We start from the raw sequence: 26,233 nt of genomic DNA, 5'->3' as shown, positions 1-26,233 counted from the left end.
AAATACATAATAAAGATCAAAAGCTAAAAACAATCGTATCCTTAAGATACATAAGAGATAGCATTGAGATGGTCTTGTCGTTAATGTTCTTAAGTTGGATAGTTTTGTTTCAATTGTACTTTCAATTTTTTAAGAGTTGAGAAGCAAAAGATTGGAAGGAAGAAAATACCAAATCATGTGTTATTTGTGGATTAATCTAACATGTATGATCAATCATTGGGGAGCTATGGGGTAAGGCATTCATAGATATTGAATTCACAAAAAATCGAATTCCAGTTGTTATTTTTTATTTAAAGACGGTCACGTTATTACTACTAATCTCCATATTGAATTTCTTCTCCCAAACGTGTTACGCCAGGTGATTATTGCACAATTGCTCAATTTTATACAATTTTATCATCTTCACCATTTTCAAGTGACGTTTTTAGCAGAAGAATTTTTGTGTATTGATGGGTCGTGAGCGCCTGCTCTTGGACGTAGTTGATAATAGACAGCAAAGACCCATAAGAAATTTCCTTGTTAAACAAAAGACTAGTTTGGTTATTTCTTGAGCAAGATTGAATAGTTTAGCAGTCCCCCAGAGACGAAAAGGAGCAAGATTGAATAGTTTAGCGCTCCCAAAAGACAAAAATTGAAGGATCATTAATGTTATAAGATTGAAATATCATCCCTAGGCTTGTTTCTTTCGTTCTACATTTTTTTATGCTGATTTGTTGTCAATTTTGCAGTTTAGTCAATTAATTAGACTCAATAATATTGATCGTTTTGTACCTATAATGAGTCATTGCATACGTGACCAAAGCTGCCTTCTTTTTTTTTCTTTTTTTTTTTTGTACTTCTTAACCCACCATGTTTTAAAGTGACAGTAGTCCCCCAATTCAGTTATCAATTAATCATTAATGAACTATGAAGTATACACATGGTTATAGTACATTGTGCAATAGAAAAAGCAATATAAAATGTTTTAAAAGATGTCCAAAACAATGACCAAGAATAAATATTGGCTCCATTCGACACCCCAGTTTTTTGGGGTGTTTTTATTGTGCAAATTTTTTAACAATTTAATCTCTAAAAATCACAAAAAATTTTAAAATAGACATTCCAAAATACCCAAAAATACCCGCCTATCTCCCTCCTCTGCCACCACCCTCCCACCTCAATTGCACGCCGCCGCTGCCATCTCACCTTTCCCTCTTTTTCATTTCCTCACTCTCCCTCTGCTCCTCCCTCCTCAACCAATTGAATTGCATCTTGGGTTTTAACGCCATCAGATCTGAAAAGTTTTGAATTTAAATCCTACTTTTTCCTTCCCTATTTTTTAAATCTCATCCCTCTCTCTTATTGGAAAATTAAATAAGAAAACAGAAGTCATGGCTAACATAGTAGTAGAATCAAAGCTCGACAACAATTTGTTGTGTAACTTATTCTTTTAATATCTATGAATCAAACTATTAGTTTATGACTAGTTTTGCTTGCACTAACAGTGTAAATATTTCTTTTTATACATATAATTAGATGGGTGATAGATAATGTCTTCAAATTTGAATTTCTTGTTTTGTACATGTATCACTTGTGTCAACTTGCTCTTGTTAAGAAATCTTTGCATTCTTTAAAGTAGAAAAAGAAAATAATCCTTAATGTTAAACTATTGAGGTTAGTACAATGGTAAGAAAAGGGTGCTTAAAGTCTTTTTCACTATTATATTCAAAGTTTGAATCTTGTACTTGACAGTTGAGTATGACAAGAAATGAGACGGTAAAAAAAAAAAAAAAAAAAACTTTCCTTTGTGTAAATTTTAAAATTTTAAATTTAATGAATTAGGAAAAGGAAAATTAGATTTCACTCAATCCCGTTATTATTTTTTGACTTAATTTAGTTTTGCTCACATTCTTTTAAACAAAGGTCATGGTTTAAAACTCATGTGAAGAATTTTGTCTTAAAATCATGACTGCAATGTAATCGGTGGTCTCCCATACTACCACATGTCATTCCACGTCAGATGCCATGTCAATAGGTTGGTCTCATTTCCTTATGTAAAAGTGACACGTAACATTTCATCTTAGCTGACGTGGCATTAATGGGTTCTATCATTGAGTGACCAGACAATAGATAATTAAGGCATTTCACAAAGTATCAGATGTTCTTTTATTAGTATAAATTGTTTTCAATTTCGCATTTACATAAAAACTCTTCCCAAAACTTTCACTGTTTTGCATTATTGATACGGTTACATCCAAAATTTTCCCAAAACTCTTCTAACCATTAGCTCCAAGCCTCCAACTGCCAAAGCTGTTGATCAATGGCCCATTTCAAAAAGAAGAAGAGCGGACAGAGGATCCAAAGTTAGCTTCAGGTGAGGAGTATGTCCCAAAGTCATAATCTTCCTTTCTTGAATTCAAAGGGGGTGATGGGAGAGTTGCTAGTGAGTCGAGTTAAATTCGAGTAGTACATTTCACTCAAGTAAAAATATTTAAAATTAAGTTTAAGTTTAAGTTTGGTTTGCTCGAGTTTGATCGAGTCTAATCGAGTTTTTAAATTTTATTTTCTAGTAAATTTTATAGTTTTTATAATAAATAATTATAAACTATATTATAAATATACTATTTGGCTTGATAAGTATTTGAGTTTTGACTTTTTTTTACTCAAACTCAACTTGATTACATGGGAGTGTTTGGACAGTGTATTATTTGAAATAATTACTATAACACTTTTTGTGATGTGATATATGTGAGATAAAAAGGTGGTTAGAAATATAAAAAGATGGGTTGGAAAATGTGTTTATGATGCAAGCGAAATATTATTTGAAATAATTGAGGTATCCAAACAAACTTATTATGAAGTAGTTCAAACTCAACTCGAACTCGATCGACACCGAGTTCAAGTAAAACCTTTGACTGACCTACTCATAAACTTAAGTCAAGTAGTTTGATTAATTTACACTCGTAGTTGAGGGTCCTTGGGGATCATATGCTTTGCATCGTCAAGTCATTTTTTCCTTTTTCTGCTCTTTTCCTTTATTAAAGTGACAACTCTAGCAATCACATTCTTGTCTACTAAGGAATTTAGTTAAATCTGATTATATTAGAATATTCCTTGCCCTAAGTTAGCTTCAGCTGAGGAATTATACTATGCCCCAAATTCATAATCTTCCTTTCTTGAAGTTAAAGGCGCTTGGTGTCCCTTGGGGATGGTATGGTCTGCACTGTCAAGTCCTTTTTTCCTTCTCCGCTCTTTTCCTTTATTAAAGTAACAGCTGTAGCAATGAGGCATTTAGTTAAATCTGATTATATTGGAATATTCCGCGCCCAAACCCAAAAAAAAAAAAAAACAAAACTTTTTCTTCGTAGAAGCACTCTTTTAGTCTCTAAATCATTCTACCAAGCACAGAGCAACAAGCAGCAGGTAATTGGAAACTGAAGACAGAGATTCCCAGGTTTGTATTTAATTTTCTTGATCTTTCTTTGTTATTTCACTTTCATGTCAGCTAAAATCGTTCAACTAAGCTGTTGTATGCGTGCCCTTTTGCCGAAGTTTAGAGTATTGTAGTATATTTTGTGTAGCAAAATTATGCGGTTAATTGTTGAATATACGTTTCAAAACAAGAAGAAATCATCACTAATACAAAAGGGATCTCGTCAACATGCATGAAATACATAAATTTTGGTCAGAAATAATTGTATGTAAAATCTGATCGCTAAAGCTGTAACTTCAATTACAGGAAGTTACGATTCAGTTTGGATAATGAAATTTAGTGCCTTTTAGCCCTGTAGCCGAGAATGCTGTTATATAGGAGGATAATTTGGCTAAAAAAAAAAAATCAAAGATCCTACTTATGAGCATCAGTAAAGATTTGAATAAGGATATTTAATTGGAACTTCTCTGTTTTGACTATCTGAAAGTTTTTATTGGAGGGAGAGTGGTCTGGATTAGTTTATTGGATTACTAATGTTGGAAAAGATGGCCATTAATCATGTAACCTTTCTTTAATCTTAAATTAATGCATTATTAAAACATAGGCAATAGTGGTCATTTGAAACAAGAATTAGTTTAGTTTTTGTTGTGGTACTTATTCGTATCTCCTGCACCACTTTCCCTAGAGCCTTGAAGTCACTTGCTTGAGCTATGCTAACAATTGTATCCGGAATCCATGAGCTAGTGGAAAAGTATTCATTGCTTTGCTTTGTCATCAGTAGTTTTATCTTTTACAATATAATCTTCCTCTGTTTAAGAAGTTGATTAGGGGCATGATCCATGACTTTTATAAGGAACTGGGGAATATCTATACCTGATCGATGGATAACCAATAGGTGCATGTGCAGATAAATAAAGGGGGGAAATAAAAACTTGGCATTTGATTTTTGTTCATGTACACACACTCATGAGCTAATAGGTATGTACTTTATGTTAATGTGCACATAAATGTTAGCATGTTACAAAGTATTGGGTGGACAAATATTATGGGTATGTATGAATTGGTCAGGCACTTGATCTGATGGTGATAATATTATTGTTGCATTCCTGAGCAGATTTCAAATTCATGCTATAGTATTACAATTACTTTCTTTCTTTCTAAAATGAGTAATCATTTATACCACCAAACAGGGGTCTTGCAGCGGCAATGGACCAGAATAGTGTGGAACTGCAGGCAGAAAGAATTCTTGAACTTCTCAAGGAAAAACATGTGTCAACAATTGTTCTTTCTGGGAAATCAGGAAGTGGGAAAACATGGATGGCAAGAAAAGTTGGTCTGCTGGCAGTCAAAAAGAAAGTAATTGACATTACACTTTGGATTTCTCTGAGTATTAGGCATGATGAGACGTCTCTTTATGAGCATATTGCTCATCAGTTATCTCTACTTTCCACTTCTGTGGAGCTGGAAAACTATGATATCCAGGAGGTAGAGAATAATGTTGGTAAGGAGGAAACCTTGGAGAGCTTGAAAGAAAAGGTACGTGCAAGACTTTCAACTGATAATGTTCTTCAGGGGGTTCTTGTAATTTTGGATGATGAAGGAAACAAAATGAGGGAAGGGGATGGCGGCTTAGAACAAGTCCTTCACTATATCCAGCAGAATTCCCAGAACCATTCAACAACAGCTGCTGATGGAGATGGACAGCAAAAACTTAAGGTGTTGATAACTTCTAGAAATGAAGATGGAAGGCACCAAACCCAGGGAGGTAAGGAAGTGGTTGAAATGATGCCTCTAACTCCAGAAATGTCAATTTTGTTGTTAAAGCAAGGAGCTATGGCAAAACTTTTTGAAATTCCATGTGTAGAAAGTGTAGTTGCAAAGTTCATCAATAGAAAAACAGATCTTGCACCTGGTGAAGTATCCTTGCTAGCAAAACTATTAAGTTACCATCAACAAGTTTCTGAACTGCAGGGTCTGGAACACACTTTGGAAGAAGCATGGTATGGTGATAACTACAACTGCACCCAGCTGCTCTTAAGTGGATATGAAAAGGTGTCAGATGGTATTTTAGTTGACTTTTCTTGGCAGGGCAGCCATTTTTTCCGTGATAATGTATCTGTTCACTACAGTGAGTTGATATCATACTGGATACTGGAAGGATATCTTGGTCCTGTTAATAGTCTTGAGGAGGCTTATAAGGAGGGGCACCGCATTTTGATGCACCTCATGGACTGTCAAATGTTGAAAGAAGTGAATGATGATTTCGTCCACATGGTGAGAGTAACTGGAGATGTTTCTTATCGTCATCGTCGTGGTTATGGAGGAACAGCTAATCTGGGGTTGGCTAATGTGCTTGTTAAAAGTAATGATTGGCAGGGTATTGGAAAACTCACAAAGGTGGATGGTATGATCAGAACACTTGGCAGTTATAAAAGAGTGCAGCAATCATTAACACTTTTACTAGATGGCAACTGTCTCAGCAGGGAAAACCCAAATAATCTCTTACTCAGCAATCGGGAGCTGCAAATTCTAGGTCTTTTCAGTCTCGAAATTGTATCCTTACCTCATTCTTTCAACAACTTCAAAAAACTGAATGTTCTTGTGCTCAGGGACTGTGATTTCTTAGAAAAGATCGATGACATTCGAGAACTAATGACATTAACTGTCCTTGAAGTATCTGGTTCTGGCTTGGTGAAAAGTATGCCAAAAAACTTTTTTCAGCACCTGAAGAAACTTCGTAGCCTCCACTTCTCCGACTTTCAGATTGAAGTCATGCCTGATTCTTTTTATCACCTTACAGAACTCAGCTGGCTCATTCTAAAAAGGTTTTCTCATTTAACAAAGTTGCAGAGCCTGAAAGAGTGTCAAAACCTTATGGTTATTGATCTTTCTGGTGCTGCCTCCTTGCCAACTTTTCCAGAAAAGAACTTGAAATCATTGCCGAAACTTCAAACATTAAATCTTTCAAACTCCAAGATCAAATCTTTGCCTATTTTTCATGAAACTGGAGAGCTTACTCATCTATCAGTTAGCGGTTGTAGCAACATGGATAGAGTGCCCAGCATTCGGTCTCTAACTAATCTGCAAGTTCTTGATCTTTCATGGTCAACCATAGTGGAGTTCCAGGACAAGTCATTTCAAAATAATACAAGTCTGAAGATCCTTGATTTATCTGGAACTGCTATTCCTTCATTACCTTTTAACATCGGTAAACCTCGTGAGTTCTATTTGAAAAATTGCTCTGAGATAAAATACATGAATTGTGTTGAATCTTCCGAAGAACTAGAGATACTTGATTTTTCAGGTGCCAGTAATCTTGTAAAAATTGAAGGAAAGTTCTTTGAATGTTTAGAAAATCTCCGAGTTCTCAACCTGTCAGGAACAAAAGTCAAAGATCTACCATCCCTTTCTACTCTCCACAACCTCCGTCAGCTGTTACTTTCATGTTGTCTGAATCTGGAGAAGTTGCCAAGGTTGGCTTCAAGCAAACTGGAAGAGCTTGATCTATCTGACTGTAAGGCAATGACAATGATAGAAGATAAATCTTTTGAGCATCTACCTCGCCTTCGTCGGCTTGTCCTCTCTCAAACAAAGATTGTACACTTACCAGAACTCAACTCCCTCTCAAATCTTGAGGAGCTAAATTTGAGTGGTGTTAAATCATTTACCGGAGCTGATTTCATAGAGCACATGAGCAAACTTCAGGTTCTAAACCTCTCCGAGACCTTGCTTAAAGAGCTACCGGCCTTAACGAATCTCAAAAGCCTTAAGCATCTGTTTTTGAGGGGCTGTGGACAATTAGAGGTTCTCCCTCTCTTGGAAGTACTTCACAACCTTAAGACTCTTGATCTTTCTCAAACAGCACTGAGGCAACTGCCGTTTGTAGGAAGTTTGAGTAACCTGCATAAACTGTTGCTCAGAGACTGTTCAAAATTGGAAAACTTTAAAAACCACAAGCTGCTTGGCATGTCTGGAGTTGAAAATCTCCCTTGTGGAATCCCAAGATTGACACAGCTGCAACATCTTGCTTTACCCAGTATGAAGGAAGACATCCAAGCAGCTGACACTAATGAGGTAACTAGCTGGACGCAAAAGCCTAGTGCATCACTTTGGTCCTTCTCCATTGTGGATCGAACGGTACCAAACACTAGCAGATCTTTACTTTCTTATAACGGTTCACTATTTCTTGAATTTCTGGACAGCAATCCTTCTGTATTGGACTCAACCTCAAATCATTTCCATCTCTTTGTTCATCCTTCTGAAGTGGCAAATGGTGCAGGGGACATGCTCTTCCACAAGGATGAATTGGTTTTTAGAGATGTCTATCTATTAACTAGGCATTGCTCTAAATCTCAAGGGCAGTTAGTGGAGATTCATCATCTGAGTGCTTTTTCCGAGGGCATTGAGGCTGTACTTCATAATGCTGAGTATATATTCTTGTTTGATAGTTTGTTTTTCAAATCATTTTCTGATTTAGGTGCTGGCAACATCAAGACGTTGAAAGGTTGTTGGATTGAGGGATGTGAAAATATGGAGTTCGTTATAGAGACGAATGACTTAGTAGACAGTAGCGAACGGGGGATAGAACTTGAGATTTTATGGATTTCAAATGCATCGAGTTTAAGGAGCATGTACAGTGAAAACCTGCGGTTGGGGAGCTTTCAGAATCTGAAGTGCTTGTATCTAGATTGTTGCCCAAAGCTGTCGAGTGTTTTCTTTTCATCCCACCTGCTGCAGATGCTTGAAATTCTTCATGTCAGATTTTGTGAGAATTTGGTGGCTTTGTTTGGAGATGATGTAGAAGAGCATAAATTGCCAAACTTACGAACATTGCGTTTGTGGGAACTACCAAAACTGAAAAGCATTGGGTGCATAATGCCGTCTCTACAAAGTTTAGAAGTAGGCGAGTGTCCGATGCTTGGACACATGCTATCTTCACTTCATGTACCAGAAAAACTTGAGGTCCTTAAAGTCAGAAATTGTAGTGAGTTGGGCAATTTGCTTGAAGGATTGACACCAGACAACTGCAAATTGCCTCATCTAGCTGAAGTTCACCTGTGGGGATTACCAAAGCTGACAAGAATTGGGATTGAATCACCCTTGTTGAGATCTTTGAAAATTGGAGATTGTTCTGTGCTTTTACATGTTAGTTATATGCCAGAAAACCTGGAGGTCCTCAAGGTCAGATTCTGTGACAACTTGGAAGCTATATTTGTTGGCATGACATCTGAAAATTTCATACTGCAAAGCTTACATACGGTTCATCTTTGGGGTTTACCAAAGCTGGTCAGCATTGGAGCCAGATTGCCACCTCTGCAGAAGTACATTATCAGGGACTGTCCCAAACTAGCTCTCCCGGTGTCATGATTGGCCAGCTCTTTAACCACATCGCAGGATTTGTTAGCTGCACTGTGAATGGTAGAGGAATGTATTCTTAACATGGAACAAGCTGTTCCAAACCAGATTGCTTTGTTTGCTATTAACATGGGCAGGAATTGTCCCAAACTAGATTTCTTTGTTTGCTATTAACACATTTTTGGTGAAATTTTGGAGCATTGTAAATTATTTTAGAGTTTTTGAGTGCTTTTCACTATAATAATTTAATCTTTAAATTGCATTAACAGTAATTTTTTGACTATATTGTTATTTTACGCATATAATCAAAATATGCTGGCACGTTTCTTTTCGCTGTTTCAAGTGAAAATGCGACAGAAAATAAGTTTCGAAATGAAAATGGTACATTTTAAATATGTGAGAGATCAAACTTATTATTTGAAAAGCTGAAGAACAAAAAACTAAGAAGGTGTAAAACGAATTAAATGTAACTTGCATGATTTTCTAATTTCAAATGCTTTATTTCTTTTAACATCACAAACTTTCAATTTACATAACTAATAAAATCAAGTAAGAAATAAAATACTCGATATGAGCCTTGTCTTTTGACTGGTAAAATTTGATTTCTTCCGTTAGATAGAGGTTAAATCACTACAGCACTACAACACCCATATGACCAACTTGCCATTAAATCTGGTGCAGAATTCCCTTCTCTAAGAAAATAGCAAAACTTTGATCAAGTACCATGCAAATCCACACTTATCGGAGATCATTAGCATTAGAACATTGGAATCCAGCTCAATTTCAATCTTTGAGATTCACATTTGAAAACAAACTTGCAGACCGTGAATCAAAGCTTGGAATTCAACTTGTAAACTTGACAGGTAACCCAACCTGGTAGAAAAAGCTAACAAAATTCCATCCGGATTCCTTAACATATTTCCTCCACTTCTAATTCTCGAATTCCCTCTAGAACTGCCATCGGTATTAAGCTTAAACCAATGGGGTGAAGGGTCCAAACACCTTACATTCGAGTAACACAATAGATTTCAAATTCCAAACAATTACAAATTTGTCTTTATTAGATCATTCCTGATTTATTTATCTTTATTTATGCAAACGGTTAAAAAATTGTCTTTCACCACTTCTTGGTACCCTGTAGATTTTGTACTATTAGTGCAATAACTCTTGCTAGGCTAATTATTGGCTAAAATTCTTACTTTTTTCTCATCCAATAGAAATGTCTCCAATCATATTCTTTTTTTTTTTTCTAGCAAGTCATACAAAGAAACTAGAGTAAAGAAAGAATAAACAAATATAAACAAGCAAAGGAAATTTGGTTGGAATAAGACAAAGAAAAGAATAAATAAAGGCAACCTAAATTAGCTTAAAGAGGCAAAAAGAATGCCTGGAATCATATGTTGCTTGTGTACTTTGGTTAAAGAAAGCAGTACCAAGCATAAATTGGTTATTCTAAAGTTGTAATTTTGCTACCTTTAATTTTAAGTAAAGAATAACAAGCTATCTTTGCGTATGAATGTAGATGACGAAAAAACTAGGAAAGCCAAATCAATTGAATTTGTAATCTTCAAATTATGTCAAAATTTTGTTTGTCCAATGAACTTGTGTATGATTCGATCCATCCATTCAATTTCAAAATGTGCACTAGTTTGTCATTTTGATAGTTTGTCCGTGTCATCTTCAATAGGCATAATTACAAATGAGATATCTACCGCCATCTAGAAGCACAATCCCTCCTAGCCCAAGCCAGCTCATTTCTCAAAGAATTCCTCCAAGTTTATTTCCTCTGACTGATCTCCTTTTATGTCATTTCACCACTGAACATCTAAACGTGCTCTAGGGAATTTGAAAATTGTCAAAATTTTCCATGCATAATGGTATACATGTGATATTTAGTTAGATAAGATGGATGTAGGGAATGAGCATTAATACAAAAAACATATAAAGGTCAATGAGTGAAATTGACATTTCATTAAAAAAAAAAGAAAAAAAGAAAAAGAACAGTGCAGTGCACAAAATAAATATTTTAGAAAAGTTTGCCAATCTTTTTAACTAACTTGAACTTTGTACTTTACTCCCTCACAATTGAGATGATGTATTTTGGTCCCTATATTTAAGATTTTGTCCCCATTTAAATCTCTTATAAAACATGGGTTTGGTCCATCACACTCACATGTTTAAAATACATCATTTTACCCAAAACTAATTTTTAGTGACGTCCATGAAACTGTAATTTTGACATAATTTGAATCAAAGCACAAAAACTACCTAGTAGTTGAGGTACCTGACTATCAAAATTCTGGTATGTAATTCTTAAATGTCAAAAAAATTTGAGTTCGAATAGAAAATTTTTAGAGAATATTTTAACTAGGTAGAAGTGAAATGCTAAGCTTTATGTTTAACATTTGACTTGAGGTGGTCTCAGCTTACAAAAGATTTTTTTCTCGTTAACATTAAAAAAAATTTCTTCTGTTAACATACTTTGGGTGAAATTTAGGAGCATTATAAATTGTTTTAGATTTTATAGTTAATTTTTCTAAATCGATAGCATGCAAGCTAAGGTAGTTTCACCCATAATTTTGTCTTTAAATTGCACTAATAGTATGCTTGGAATACCATAGAGAAAAAGATTAGACAAAGGCAATGCAAATCAGGCAAGAGAGACAAAAGAACAAATGAAATCATATGTTGCTTGGTACCATAGGAAAGAAGGTAGCATCAAACATAAATTGGTTATTTCAAAATCGTCATTTTGCTACCTTCAAGTAAAGAATAACAAACTACCTTTGCATATGAATCTTGAAAAAATGATGGCTGAGAAAGCGAAACTAATTGTATTCGTAGTCTCCAATTATTTCAAAATTTTGTTTTATCCATTGAACTTGTTTGTGTCGATTCATCCATTAAGTTTCAAAACATGCACTATTAATTTGGTCAGCTTGTCAGTTAGCCTATATCATCTTTAACAGGAGTAAATACTAATGAGATGCACACCATCACTTAGGAGCATAATCCTTTCTTGCCCAAAGCCGGTCTATTTCCCAAAAAAATCCATATCACACCATCATTTCAAAGTTTTATTTTACCAATTGGACCTTATGTCTTTTTGTTTTTGTGTCATTTCATCCGCTGAACTTCTAAATATATTCCATGATTTCTAGAAAATGGAAAATTTGTCCTTGGATGATGGTATACGTGTGACATGTAGTTAGGTAGCATAAATGAAGAGAATGACCAATACAAAGAACATTAGTTACAAGTCAATGGAAGAAATTGACATCTTCAACAAAAAAAAAAAAATTCAATGGACAACGTAAAATTTAGGGCAAACTCTAATTTACCCCCCTGTGGTTTAGTATTTTTTTACACAATTCCCCTTATGATTTCAAAAACTATATATAACCTTCTTATGGTTTGGGTTAAAGTGTCAAAGTGACGAAAATGATCATTCGTAACGGAGTCATCTAAAATGTCAAAACTACCCTTATGTAAAGTTGAAAATTATTTATTAACCAAGGGGGATTATGTATATATTTTGAAAACCATAAGGGGTTATATGGTAAAACATTAAACCATAAGGGGATTATATAGTAAAATATAAAAACCATGCGGGGTTAGTGTGTCATGTATTTATAAGGGTAATTTTGATATTTTCAAAAGTTCTGTTAGGAATGACTATTTCCGTTATTTTAACACTTTAATTCAAACCATAAGTGGGTTATGTATAACTTTTGAAACTATGGAGGGGTTATGTAAAAAAGTACTAAATCATAGGGGGTAAAATATAATTTGTCCTAAAATTTATAAACACTTTGCGGACCTCAAGCACATACGTGAACTTTGTACTTTATTTTCTTGCTTTTGAAATGATACGTTTTGGTCCCTACGTTTTTCACTTTGTTTTGTACCTTTTTACGTCTCTTACTCTTAAAATAATAATTTGGTCCATCATATGTCCAAAATCCAGCATTTTGTCCCAAAATCCAGTTTTGATAACAATTCTAAAATGTTTGACGTAATTTGAATCAAAGCTCAACAAGTAGCACTTGAAGTACCGATGTTCATTTTTCAAATTCTTGAGTGTAATTCTAAAAGCTAGGAAATTTTCACGCTTGATTGTTTTTTTCTTTGCAAGATATTTGAACTAGATAAAAGTAAAATGCTCAGTCTCACATCCAAATTTTGACTTGAGGAGATTTCAACATACAAAATATTATTTTGTATACTATCAACATAATAAAATATTTTTCCCTCATTGTTAAAATATTTTGGTTGAAATTTAGGAACATTGTAAATTATTTTTGATTTTTTGAGTACTATTATTTTTTTTATCTAAATCTGAAGCACACAAACTAAGGAATAGTTTTATCTTTAAATTGCAAAACTAGTAAATTTTGTGACTATTTTCCAATTTTATACATATAATCTCAATATGTTGACACATTTCTTTTAGTCATTTCAAGTGAAAACATGTGATTAATAATTAGTTTCAAAGCAAAAATGGTGCACTGTGGATATGTGACAGATCAAATTTTTTATTTTAAAATTGAGAGATGAAAAATATGCCACAAAAAAATGTCAAACATGAGGAACCAAAATGCTTGATCTTAAGAATAGGGAACTAAAAAAGTACAAAAGTAATTAAATGTAACTAGCACGATTTTCCCATTTCAAATGATTTATTTCTTTTAACATCACAAACTTTCAAAGACATAACAAATAAAATCAAGTAAGAAATACAATGCATAATATGAACCTTGTTTTCTTGATTGGTCTAATTTTTAATTCCTCAATTAAAAAGCGCCCTAGTTCCTGCGGTGGAAGATTTCACGATTTTCACTACACTACTACTCCAAATTTGCCTTATTAGATATCGCTCTCCACATTCATTTAGCTTATTTTTTTCAAGCAATAAAAAATCATCTTTCACTATTTCTTCTTGGTACCTTATAGATTCTATACAATTTGCACTATAACTCTTGCAAGTCTAATTGTTTTAAAAAATTCTCACTTTTTTTTCGTCCAATAAAATTTTTTTCAATCATATTCTCTTTTCCCAACAAGTTACATGAAGAACCTAAAGTCAAAAAGAGAATATACAAATTTAAACAAGTAAAGGAAGTTTGGCTAGAATGCTAGAATACCGTAGAGAAAAGAGTAAATAAAGGCAATGTAGAATAGCCAAAAGAGACAAGAGGAACGCATGGAATCATACCTTGCTTTTGTAATCAAGTCAATCAAAGTACCAACAAACATAAATTGATTATTTCAGGATTGTTATTTTGCTACCTTTAGGTAAAGAATAATAAGTTGCCTTTGAATATGAACTTGGACTAAGTGAAGACTAAGGAACCAATTCAATCGTATTTGTAGACACCAAGTTATTTCAGAATTTTGTTTTGCCCGCCCAATGAATATGTTTACCCGTGAATTTATCCATTAAATTTCAAATTATGCACTTTTTGGTCATTTAGTCAGTTTGCTTGTATCATCTTTGACAGAAGCAATTATACAATTGAGCTAGATTCGCACACCATCTTGGAGCATAATCCCTCCTTGCCCAATGCCAGCACATTTTTTCAAAAAATTTCCTGTCACCAAATCATTTCAAAGTTTTATTTCAGCTACTGAATTTTGTGTAATTTTCTTTTTATGTCATTTTATCCACTGAAATTCAAATACATAAATATACTCACGGTAATGTTGTACAGGGGACATTTAATTACACATGATGAATGAAAGGAATGACCGAAAAGAAAAAACATTTGAAAGTAAATGGGTGAAATTGACAAAGTAAAATTTTGGTGCGGTTTCAGGTTTTTAACCTTTTTAAGTTCCTTACTTTTAAAATGATACTTTTGGGGAAAAAAAAAAAGGTTCAATGGACAAAGTAAAATTTTGGTGCGGTTTGAAGATCTATTGTGCAAACTTGAACTTTTGTACATTAGTTCCTCGCTTTTGAAATGATAAATACACCATCACACCTGTAAAATACACCATTTTGTCCGAAAATTCATTTTTGGTCACATACTCAATTTGTGATTTTGACATAATTTAGATCAAAACTCAAACTATAGTGCTTGAGGCACTTAAGTTGACTTTCCAAATTCTAGAGTGTAATTCTGAAAGCTGGGAAATTTTCCAGCTCGATTGGTATCTTTGTACAAAATATTTTGACAAGGTAAATGTAAAATGATCAATTTTATGTTTAAAATTTAACTTGAGATGATTTCAATGGAATGAAATTATGCCAAAAGCAATTAAAGAAAAGAATAAACAAAGGCAGCGTAAATTAACCAAAAGGAACCAAAAAGAATGTATGGAATCATATGTTTCTTGTGTATTCTGGTTATAAAAAAGTTGTCATTTTATGTGGTAGGACACATTCACCACCAATCATTCTTTTCTGCTTCTTATTTTGCCCTCTAATTTCAAAGTCTTTCAATAACCATACCAGACACAAGATCCTAATAGTTATTAGACATATGGAAGAAAAACAACTTAACCATTTCAGTCATGAGGAACACCCTCTCATCCTGAGTGAGTTGCGGAAGGAAAACGACGACGGTAGTATTGATCGAAAGTTTGTAGTCTGTTATGGGTGTCAGGAGCAAATCTTGGATCCTGCAGCGTACTGTTGCTTTGCTTGTCATTTCTTTCTTCACAAAAGATGTGCGGAGCTTCCTCGACAAATTAGGCATCCGATGCATTCTCAGCATGACTTAGTCCTCCTTGGGAAGCCACCTTATTATTCTCGTAGTTGTATCTGTGATGCGTGTGGCCAAGATGATTGGAAGTTTTTCACCTACCACTGTTCCTTGTGCGAATTTGATCTCGATGTGTCGTGTGCTATTTTGGATCAGCCGGAAATTTTGGAGCAGCGGGAAATTGAGCTCGATTGTCATCACCACCGTCTTATACAACTAGAAAAACCTGCTTCTTTCTTGTGTGATGCTTGCGGTAAGGTTGATGAAGATTCGTCCTATTTGTGTCCTACTTGTCAATTTTGGATCCACAAAAAATGTGCCTTGCGGCCAACAAAAGTGAAGCACAAGGATCATAATCACTCACTCCAACTGGCATATTCTCTTCCGTCTGACCACCGCAAATTTCCACAACAATGCTCTGTTTGTTGGAAAAAGGTACGTCTGCGTGATTGGGTCTATTATTGCGGTCCTTGCAGATACTTCGTCCACATTACATGTGTTGTGATCTCTCAAAAGGATGAAGAGCAGCTACGTGAAGATATTGAATATCCTATCTCGTAAGAGCTTTTCTTTGTCTTGCTTGCTATTGTTAACGCAATGGTTGATTCTTTAGCTTTTTTTTTTTCCCGCCGCCAAAAATTTAGTTTTTTGCCCTTTTACCATAATCATGATGAAATAATTTTGGCATTCTATCCTCTGAGTTTCTTGTCTTGTGGGTTGTTAGAGGAGAACAAGTTCAAAATGTGGTGAAACTACCATCCAATAACACAGCTCAAGAATTGATCGCCCGTTTTCTTCTCAAGGAGGATGAGATCAGTAACAGTAATGACTCAGTCAAATCGAATATTCCAGAAGAGATATTTTTGATATCGCACAGGAAGCATCCGCTTGTTCTTTTAGAGAAAGTACAAAACTTAGATGAGATAGAGAGTACTACTAGTGACGATCAGGAAGAAGCAAAAGCATTATTAGTATGTGACGTGTGCATTGAACCTATTTGCTCATCTGATGATCCCCACTACTATGCTTGTGCCGAGTGTGGTTACGTTGTCCATTTAACTTGTTCTAACCTCCCTCCTAAATTGCACATCCCACAGCATCCCCAGCACCCATTCTCATTGATGCATAATCCGAGTGCAGTTGGTCATTTTACATGCCAGGCATGTTACCGGTGGACCAATGCTAACTATTATAATTGCAAACCTTGTGAACTAAGCATTTGTATCAAGTGTGCGAGTGCTAGCATGATCACGAGTAGCGTCAAACACGATGGTCACAAGAAGCACCTCTTGGCTCAACTTCAAAGTTCAGATCGCATACGTTGCACGGCCTGCGGCGGCTATACATATGGAGGTGGTTTTGGGTTTGCTTGTGAGGATTGCCATTTCTACGTGGGCTATAACTGTGCTCTGCTGCCTCCTACGACCACACAGAGATGGGACAAGCACCCACTTCTCCTGATATATCCTCCGTATTTCGAGCATCCTGAGGAATTCTACTGTGTGCTCTGCGAAAAAGAAATCAACCCAAATCATTGGATGTATCACTGCCGTGAATGCGACTACTCATTGCATCCATTGTGCATTCCCCAAATTGGACGTGTGAAATATGGACGCTTCCTAAATGTGAATAATCATTCTCATCCTCTCACCCATGTTCCCGAAGCAAAATACAAATCCTTTTGTGGGAGCTGCAACAACAGGAGGTTGGATTGGGAAGAGGCTTTCGAGTGTGATTCGTGCAGATTTTATCTCTGTCCAGATTGTGCTTACGAAAGGGAATTGACTGATTATGAAGAATGACACTCTCGTGTTTTTGTAACTGGCAAAATTTTTGCCAAGAATATATATGTATATATATATATATATATCGAAGATAAGATACACATTCTACTGGACCATTTTTGTGTCCTTGACTGACTTTGGGAGGTTACAATAAAGCTTCGAGAATATAACAAGAGTGAAAACATAGACCACGCTTTCTAAAAATACAGAAGCAGAATAAGGGTAGGGGGAGACGATGGTGGACATGGATGAAAGGACCTTGGAAGAGAGAGTGAAAAAAATCCCAACCAATTGTGTCCATATCCATTAAATTATTTGACAGTTATCCACATAATGAAGCACGCATGAGATTTAAAGCCCTGCCCTCGTTTTCGGGGACACTGGAACGAGGGAGCATCCAGGACCATCGACTTCCAATTTAGGATTTGGTTCTGCCTTTTATTAGGTTGGCCCTACGCTTTTGGCCAATGCGTTTATATGGCTTTATGCATGCACGTCCCCTCATCTATACGACTACGTACGTATTAGGTGAGCATCCAATAATGTGTTTATACAGCAGTTGTATGTTCTAATTGCTTCTCCTTTTTTATTTTTTGTGGTTCTAATTGCGTTTCGTATCATAATCTAATCTAATGGTGTGTGTGATATAATTGAAATCCAAATCTATTAAATTATTGAATTGTTAAGTTCTAAATCTGATACATTTTGAGTGTTTATTACTTTAAATGATAAGTGAATAACTTATTACTTATTTTTAAGAGCAAATTTTGCCTACGAAATTCAGTACTACTCAATTAATTCAGACGTTTAATTTTTCATTTTCAAACGCATTTCAATATATTAAGATCTGAATCCATTAAATTTAAGTGTTGAATCGAGTTATTAAATAAGGCCTAAATCATCTTGCTCAATTCTGTGTGACTTAGAAGTTGTACCTTTTTTTTTAGCTCATTATGGCAAAATGCTCCACGTGTAAATTCTTTAGCTATATTTTTATTAGCTGAAAAAGAGGAGAAGAGAAAAAGGGCCCAAAACTACTTTCTTTCTTTAGCAGTAATATATTTATGAATTACTTGGAAGTTCAAATAAAGTAATTAGTCAACTTGCAGATCACATAGTTTTTTGGTGTTGTCTTTTGTTAATCTATTATTTTCGTAATTTATGCAACAGATCTCGTTTTAATACCTCAATAATTGGTAATTGCACTCTCCTAATCTTTTAATATTGTAAAAGATTTATCAGATCCTCATCTTCCATTCCTATCAAAACCACTCATTTTTTAGTAAAATACAATTAAAATGAAAGGTAGAGATAATTAATTTTTCTTTTTATATGATAAAAAAATTCAAGTGAAATGTTATTTCAAGCACGAGAATGCAATTATTAACAAGGTATAGAACTTCTAAGAGTTTCATTATTCTTTGAAGGATTGCTGTTCTTTTTTCTTTTGTTTCTTCGTTTTTCTTTTTATATATAAATAAATATAGATATAGCATTTACATGCTTAGAATTGAACTTAATTGAAACAAATCTCTATACTTATATTGTGAAATTAACAATACAAATTTTCCCAAAGAGAGACAACTTCCCCAATTCCAACTAATTCCCAAAACAAAGACAACTTCGCCGCTATCAATTGCTCCATTGCCATTTCTACTAGCTAAATTTCAAAATTCAACAATGCATCAAAGAGGAGTGTTGCTGCCCCCATTGCTGGAGGTTCAACTTCCAGATTTTATATTGTTATGTGAAAGTTTTTTTTTATTATTTAATGTCCAAGTTATCCTTCTCTAGTTAATGTGTAACTTAGACTTGAAATTGAAAGGAGTATTTTTGTCATCTTTACAAAAATTGCTGTGAAATAATATTGGAATAAAGGCAGTATCATTTACCTTAGCAGAAAATTGGAGATTTTGGAAGAGTAAGAGACTATTGGAGATTTTTCATTTTAAGTTTAAATTTTGATTTTAAATTTTAAGTTTAAATTAGTTGTCATGCATCCAAAACTGATAGTTTATATACTGTCGGCATATATAAGATCAATCCTAAATTAAATGTCAAATCTCAAGAACAGAAATATGAATAATTTGCCTAAACAAGCTACCCCAAGGCATGATATGTGTCCAGTTCAACTCTAAAGTTGTCTCAAGGTCTGTTCTTGAAAAGAAAAATGAAATTGAATCTCTTCATACTGAGAAAGGTCTAAAAAAGATGCAAAAAAAAGTTGTTAGAATGCTGAATCAGGGGAATGTTGTCCAGTTGGATGTGAAAATAATTGAGCAATAAAGGACGGTGGATATTTGCTGCAAGACTCCAGACTTCGGATGAATTTAAAGCCACTTTATCAAAGGCAACCAGTTTTTCCACTTCTGTCCGCCACTCACAAAGGCCACTTTTTGTCCCCAACTATTATATGAATAACTTATCGAGTCTTGAATAATTGAATTTGCTTTGGCATCGAATCTATCCGCAAGACAATACAAAAAAGATCAAAACTGTCAATGAAGTGGAGCAAAGCCGTCTTAAAAAGTAGCTTGTCAAATTTTGATCTAGCAGCAAATTTGTTGCAATATACTAGTAATTCATTTTGCAAATTAAAGCTTCAGTATTGTATTACTTATATATCTTTAACAATCATAGAAAAGAACTAATGAGTGGAGTAATTTTATAGTCATTAAATTTCATAGTGAAGGTCACATATAAAAAAAAAAAATCTAATATATCATACAGAAACTCCTTCACTCTAAACAGAATAAATATGTAAAGAAAAATAGATACTTATATTGGTTGTAACGTAATTCAAAGATATTTTTGTGCGTGAATTTGTTTTGCTCCTAACCCATGCTATGTGCACATATACTGATGGACACCCTGCATTTTTTTTCTTTGTATTTTTTTCCATTTCCTTTCAATATTTTAAAGGAAGCTAGTTGAAGCACCATGTGGTTTTAGTTGAATAGATTCCTTGATCCGACTCTTCATATTCTTAACGAAAAAAGAAATGCAGTTAAGTGCAATTGGTCTTGGTATACTGCTATGTCGATGATAAACAAAGGTTGTAATTGGGGAAACAGCTTCGTTGCATTTTAGTTTGATATACCTAGCTTTTTTGCTGTTGAAATGAAAACTAACAACATTTTTTGCATTTTGCTTTGTATAAGATTCTGGTAAGTTGCCATTTGGTTGCTTTCTTTAGAGGCTTGCAGTCTAATATTTCAGGAAGAAAATAATAATGGCACTTTATCTTTATTTTTCTGGAAATTTGGTAATGTCGATCCTTGGTCTTTTCTAGAGGCTTACGTCCATAGCTCACGAGATTATATATTCAAGTTTTCAACCGAACCGCTTGCTTTTTTCTCAAATCTGCTGATGAATTGATTTAAACCCAAATGTTAAGGTGAGTGCCAATGAGATAGACACGAGAAATCTCAAATCTAATGACCAAATTTTAAAATTTTAGATCTAATATGTATTGTATCTAAGCCTCTCCGCGTGATTGTACAGTAAAGATTGGGCTACTGCATCTACCCTTTGTTTTACAAAAAGAATAAATAAGAATCGAGTTTGCTTTAAATAAGTAATATGATTTACTTAGGGTTGTCTCAATAATAAGTCTCACTTGATCTGACTCAAGAACTGGGTCCATGTCGATTTACCATTTTACTTCAATCCAATAATGGTTAATACACATCTTTACACATTTACTGACAAAAAGAAATTGCATTCATCAAATTGGCCAGAAAAAAAAAAAAAAAGTATTTGTCCGTACAATTAATCGTGATCAAAACAAACACAAACAAGAAATTATACTCATGAAAACGTCGAAATGGTTGAAAATAGCTTTTGAGACCAAATTATAATACATACATCCATTTTCCTTCATCGACCTAAAATTTTAGGTTGATTAATTAAGATTACAAGAAATTTTGGACCTCTCCTTTCGAAAAATTTACTTCTAAATCCATAGAACAAAGTTAGTCCCAACCCCCCCCCCCCCTCACAAAAAAGCAAAAAGAGAGCCTAAGCTTAGCCATATTCGTATGATTGTATTTTTCACCACTCAAAATCCTTGAATTGAAAAGACTTGACTTGCTACCTTGAAGAAAAACTATTTAACCATTTAAATTGTAATATTTGAAAAAGGAGTTACCATTTTAAACAAACTAGAAAATTAACCCTTGCTAATTGTACTAATTTTAACTGTTTAAAAAAGAACATTGTCACTAATATGTAAGGATCTAATTTTGGAAGTTTAGACTTTGTTTGGATTGCTACTTTTTTATGAAAATTTTTCCTTTTTTGTGAATATTCTCTTTTTATTTTCTTTGTAAATGAATACGAATTTTATTATTCATGTATCTTTTTAATACATAAAATAATATGTACATTTTGAAGAATTTTATTATTAGTGTTTCTTTTTACATGTAGTTCGTATGTTTTAGTGATTCTTTTTTTTTTTCAATCTAATTTACTCTAATGTTTTAGTGATTCGTAATCTAATTTAAATCTGTAGAAGTGACATCAGATTGCATACACCTCTCAATATACAATGCATGTCTTATGTATTTAACATAGGAAAAGGAAATATCAATAAACTCCTAGGGGAAAAAAATAAAGGAATTGCAATGTTGCATAAGGAGGAAGGAAGAGACGCGAGTTGGCTCCTATAAATTCGTGTAATGAGAGAATTGGAAAGATTTAGGACAGGGACTACTATTCCAACAGCCTCTTGGGATGTTGGTCATCAAGATCTCTTTAAGTCTTGGTGGAGGTGGGAGGTCAAGGGTCGGTTCAATCCTTGGCTCCCACAAGTCATTATGTGTAGCTTTCCCCAACTCCTCTCTTTAGATTAGGTTAGAATAGGTTATACAAATTATTATCGTTGTTGAAAAAAAAATATGTTTGAAACTTCCATGAAAGGAAACTGAAAATTAAAAAAGGAAAAGGGAAAGTAGTTGCATTCGCAAGAAAACTTAAACAAAAAAAGATTGCAACAAGGCTCAAAGAAAACCCATCCATCCCAACAATAGTCTTAAGCAGACTTAAATAACCGAAAAATAAAAAATAAAAAACTCTTCCGTCCCAACAATCTCTTCCTTATCATGTACTTGTAATTATTTGTTGGTAATTTTTAGAATTTTGTCATTACACGTAAAAATCACCAACTTTTCAAGTTGATGAATACAAATTCTTTACATCACTAAAAATGTTACCATCATAATAATTGCATAAATAATATAAATTAATGTATCAAAATAAGCACGTATAATTGATTTATTGCATTTTGGGATTGATTTTTCAAAATAAATCAATCATTATTCCATTAATTTATTAAATTTTGATCAAAACAAATTATCATCTTTAAAGCCATGTAATACATTTTTATCGACAATGAACAAAAAAAATGTACTTTACTAATATATTTTAGGTTGTTATCTGTGCGTATTCCAAGTTCTCGGTATTTTTTTTTAAGTAGTAAAATTAAAGATTTTTGTACATGTAGTCATTTGTTTGCGTCAACTAAATGTCACTAGCATAACAAAAAAAAAAAGGAGAGATGAATGAAGGTGACAAATAAAGGGAAAGTGCACTTTTTTTTCTTTTTTTTTTTTGTCATTAGAAAGGGCACTTGAAATATAAAAAATGGCTGCAAAACAATGCAGAGAAGGGGTTAGGTAGAACTTTGAGCGTGATTGAATAGTAGATTATTTGAAATAATCTTTTTAAAAAATATTATAGTATTTTTTATGTGATGTATATGAAATAAAAAAATATTTGAAAAATGTGTAAACATCGTCTTCCTCTTCTTCCTTGTTTTTTTTTAATAAGGAATGCATCAAAACTAAGGCTGCAAACGAATCGAATCAAATCGAATTTTAACCTAATTAAAGCCGAGTTTTGACTTAATTTTATTAGTTTGAATTCGAGTTTAAACTCAAAAAGATGTCAATCTAAAGTTCGAGCTTGAACTTGACTCAAATTCGAGTTGAACTCGAACTCAAAAAAAAATTATTTTATTTTTTAAAAAATAAATAAAATAATATTTTTTTTCTTAATAAATAATTAAAAATAGATATATATGTAATTTTATTATTAAAATAAAAAAATATACATATACTTACAAACTAATGAGCTTAATATTTTAAGTTTAAATTTGATTTGACTAGTTCGAACTCGAGTCAAGTTTTAACTTGAGTGGCGCACGAACCGTTCGATTCGAACATGTTACGTGTAGCCATATAAAGCAATAAATAAATTCTAGTAATGAATGCTAGGCTGTACAAAACTCATTGAACAACTTTAGCACGGTCTGACTACGAATTAAATGGACGACAAGCAAGGGCGACCAGCAAGGACGACCTTATTAACTGCCACCCAATTAGGCAATCAAATATGATAGGAAAATATGATAGGAAAGTGTTAATATATAGCATGTGTAATCTAATAGAACCAAAAAAAAAAAAAAAAAAGCAAGATGAAAAAAGGGCAGAAAAGTTTCTCGGAAGCCCGGGTGCGATTAACAACTGCGTGAATGATGAAAAAAGGGACAATTTTCTTGAAAGTCTTTTTACTTTATTCTTAACTAATGTTAGAAAACATGTAGTTTAGGCTAGTCCTTTGGACCAGTAATAAAATCTTGAACAAAAATGCGCAAGATGCCCACCATCGTAAAATAAAAGTGGGGGACTCTAATAATCGCAATTAGAAATTGAAGATTTTACCAGTAAATTTATTTACCAAGAAGATTTTAGCAACAGTGCATTCTTGCAATATTTGCTAAAAGTTGTCTTGCAACATTGGCGATAAAGTAACATTTTAGTATCTAGTAAGAACCCGAGGAATAAAAGGAAGGGCTACTGCCTTAAGTTGGTGGCCGTAAGTGGCTAACGAGATATAAGATTAAAATTAAAGGCTAAAATCACGACACATAATTTTGGCATGCTAATAAATACGTAGAGTCTTTGTGAAATGTATGAATAGAATAAATTCTAAATGTACCATTAGTGCATATTTTTATTACAAAATTATATATAAATTATGTGTGATAAAATATAATTATTTTAGACTTTGAACATTGTTCTCTAGTGATTGGACTGAATTCCAAAATAGTAGAATTTATTAAAAGAAATCAAACGGTGATGTTTTTCAAACTCTCTCGAGGGGGTGAAAACCATATTTAGTGAATGTGTTTATGTAAATAACAAATTTACAAAATCCTTTTTTTAATTCATCTAGATATTGATTTTTCACAAAATAGCATCCAATAAATACATGATTTAGAAAAATTGATCCATATTGTAAAATTATCACTATTTGAAAACTCTTTTTTTTACAAAAAAAATATCATAATTTGAAAATTTTCCCTTGTGATTGCTTCGTGCCTTCCCTACCCTTTCCTCCCGAATACTCAAAAAATAATTGGCACAAGTATGAAAAAGCATTTCTAACGATTAGCTGCAAACTGCCAAAAGTATTGATGAAAGGACATTGGGCCCAATTGAAAAGAAAAGAGAAAAAATTTATTTTATTATTAATAATACCAATCCTAGTCTTGTCAACTCAAGCGTGCCAAAACAGAGCAGAACATTTTTCTTTGTTGAAGCTCTGTTCTAGTTTCTCAGACATCCATCAAACAACGGACAGCAAGCAGTAGCAGGTAATCAAGAAACCATTTCCAGGTTTGTCTTGAAATGGTTTAGTTTAGCTGTTTTATGCATGCCCTTTTGCAGAAAGTTCAGAGTTTTCTATATAATATGTAACTATGCTGTTAATTGTTGTCTGTATACAGAAGGATCTTTTTGGCTTTGAATAACTATCGTGATTTTGGGTGGAAAATAACTGATTCTGGAGTATGATCCTAAAAGGTGTGAAAATTTAACTGGAAGAAGTTACTCTTTAATGGAAAATAAAATATAGCGTCCTTTACCCCGTAGCTGAGAATCTTGTTATATTGAAAACCTGGTGGGAGATTAATTTGGTTCAAACGTAAAATTTCCTGTGAAACTTATGAAAATCAGTAAAGATTTAAGCTGAGAAAATTTTAACTGGAACTTATGTGTGTTTTGACCGTGTCAGTGTGAAAGGTTCAATTGGAGGAAGAGTGGTCTGGATTAGTTTGTCCGACTGCTAAATGTGGGAAAAGATGGCCGTTACTCGTCTCAATCTTCATTTAATCTCGATCCAACGCATTGTTGTAGATGCAGTCGATATTGGTCACATTTATCGGTCTTGATCTTCAGAGAGTGCTGTTATATTCTGGGATCATGAACTTTTAGTTGTCAATGATGGCAATTTCAACTGTAGAATTTATTATTAACCGTGTAGATCTTCTTGTAGCACTTGTTTGCATCTCCTGCATTACTTTCCTTAGAGCCATGAAGTCGCTTGGTTTAGATATTTGGACAGTTGTATCCAGAATCCATGAGCTTGTGGAAATGTCCTCTTTGCATTGTTTTTCATCACTAGTTTTAGCCTTTACATTTTAACCTTCTTGTGTTTAAGCAGTTGATGCGTTTCTCACCACTTTGCATCATCTGTTATCCTATAACAATTTTCTTAGAAAAACTTTTATTTTCTATTAGAAATGGATAATAGATAGAGATCTGGCATTCATTTGAAGCTATAACTAGACGGTGCACAGTTGTTATGTCTCTGGGCAAGGTTGAGGTAGCAAGACCCATGACGTTGTTGAGGAATTGATGGTGGGCATATCCATAATAGATCAATGGCTAACAGAAAGGCACATGTGCCCATAAAGAAAAAGCAAGATCACATTTATAAGCTAATGAACTCATACTTTATGTTGATGTGCGCATATATGTTTGCATGTTTTCAAGTATTTGGTGGACAAATTACGGTACCAGTTGGTCACGCATTGTGATAATTTTTATGCTTCATTCCTAACAAAAGTTCATGCCATAGCCAGTTTTGATTTTAATAGTATTGCAATTTCTTTTTGGAGTGGCACATTGGCA

General features: G+C 33.7%; 2 protein-coding genes across 3 annotated transcripts; both read left to right on the top strand.

Annotated features, from left to right (window-relative positions):
• Nucleotides 1–2,169: 2,169 nt before the first annotated feature.
• LOC113703927 (putative disease resistance protein At4g19050) lies at nucleotides 2,170–8,997 on the top strand. Of its 2 annotated transcripts, none has more exons than XM_072061950.1 (2): nucleotides 2,170–3,433; nucleotides 4,603–8,997. In XM_072061950.1, the coding sequence occupies exon 2, from the start codon at nucleotides 4,619–4,621 to the stop codon at nucleotides 8,777–8,779; it is 4,161 nt and encodes a 1,386-aa protein (XP_071918051.1). In that variant the 5' UTR covers nucleotides 2,170–3,433; nucleotides 4,603–4,618; the 3' UTR covers nucleotides 8,780–8,997. The 2 variants fall into 2 exon arrangements, with proteins under 2 accessions (XP_071918051.1, XP_071918052.1); XM_072061951.1 differs by lacking the exon at nucleotides 2,170–3,433 and having other exon boundaries at nucleotides 5,002–5,177; nucleotides 5,384–8,997.
• Nucleotides 8,998–15,116: 6,119 nt separating this feature from the next.
• LOC113703925 (uncharacterized) lies at nucleotides 15,117–17,372 on the top strand. Its single transcript, XM_027225448.2, has 2 exons — nucleotides 15,117–16,031; nucleotides 16,199–17,372. Exons 1-2 carry the CDS (start codon nucleotides 15,253–15,255, stop codon nucleotides 17,274–17,276), a joined length of 1,857 nt encoding a protein of 618 aa, XP_027081249.2. The 5' UTR covers nucleotides 15,117–15,252; the 3' UTR covers nucleotides 17,277–17,372.
• Nucleotides 17,373–26,233: the final 8,861 nt, after the last annotated feature.

Source organism: Coffea arabica, chromosome 8e, assembly GCF_036785885.1.
Source record: "Coffea arabica cultivar ET-39 chromosome 8e, Coffea Arabica ET-39 HiFi, whole genome shotgun sequence".
Lineage (NCBI taxonomy): Eukaryota > Viridiplantae > Streptophyta > Magnoliopsida > Gentianales > Rubiaceae > Coffea > Coffea arabica.
Note: the sequence above shows the minus strand (reverse complement) of the source record. Positions and strands in the feature narration are given on the sequence as shown.

Coding starts and splice junctions, on each gene's coding strand:
- LOC113703927 (XM_072061950.1), top strand. CDS start 4,619: ATGGACCAGAATAGTGTGGAACTGCAGGCAGAAAGAATTCTTGAACTT.
- LOC113703925 (XM_027225448.2), top strand. CDS start 15,253: ATGGAAGAAAAACAACTTAACCATTTCAGTCATGAGGAACACCCTCTC. Junction 16,032..16,198: donor GATATTGAATATCCTATCTC/GTAAGAGCTTTT, acceptor GTGGGTTGTTAG/AGGAGAACAAGTTCAAAATG.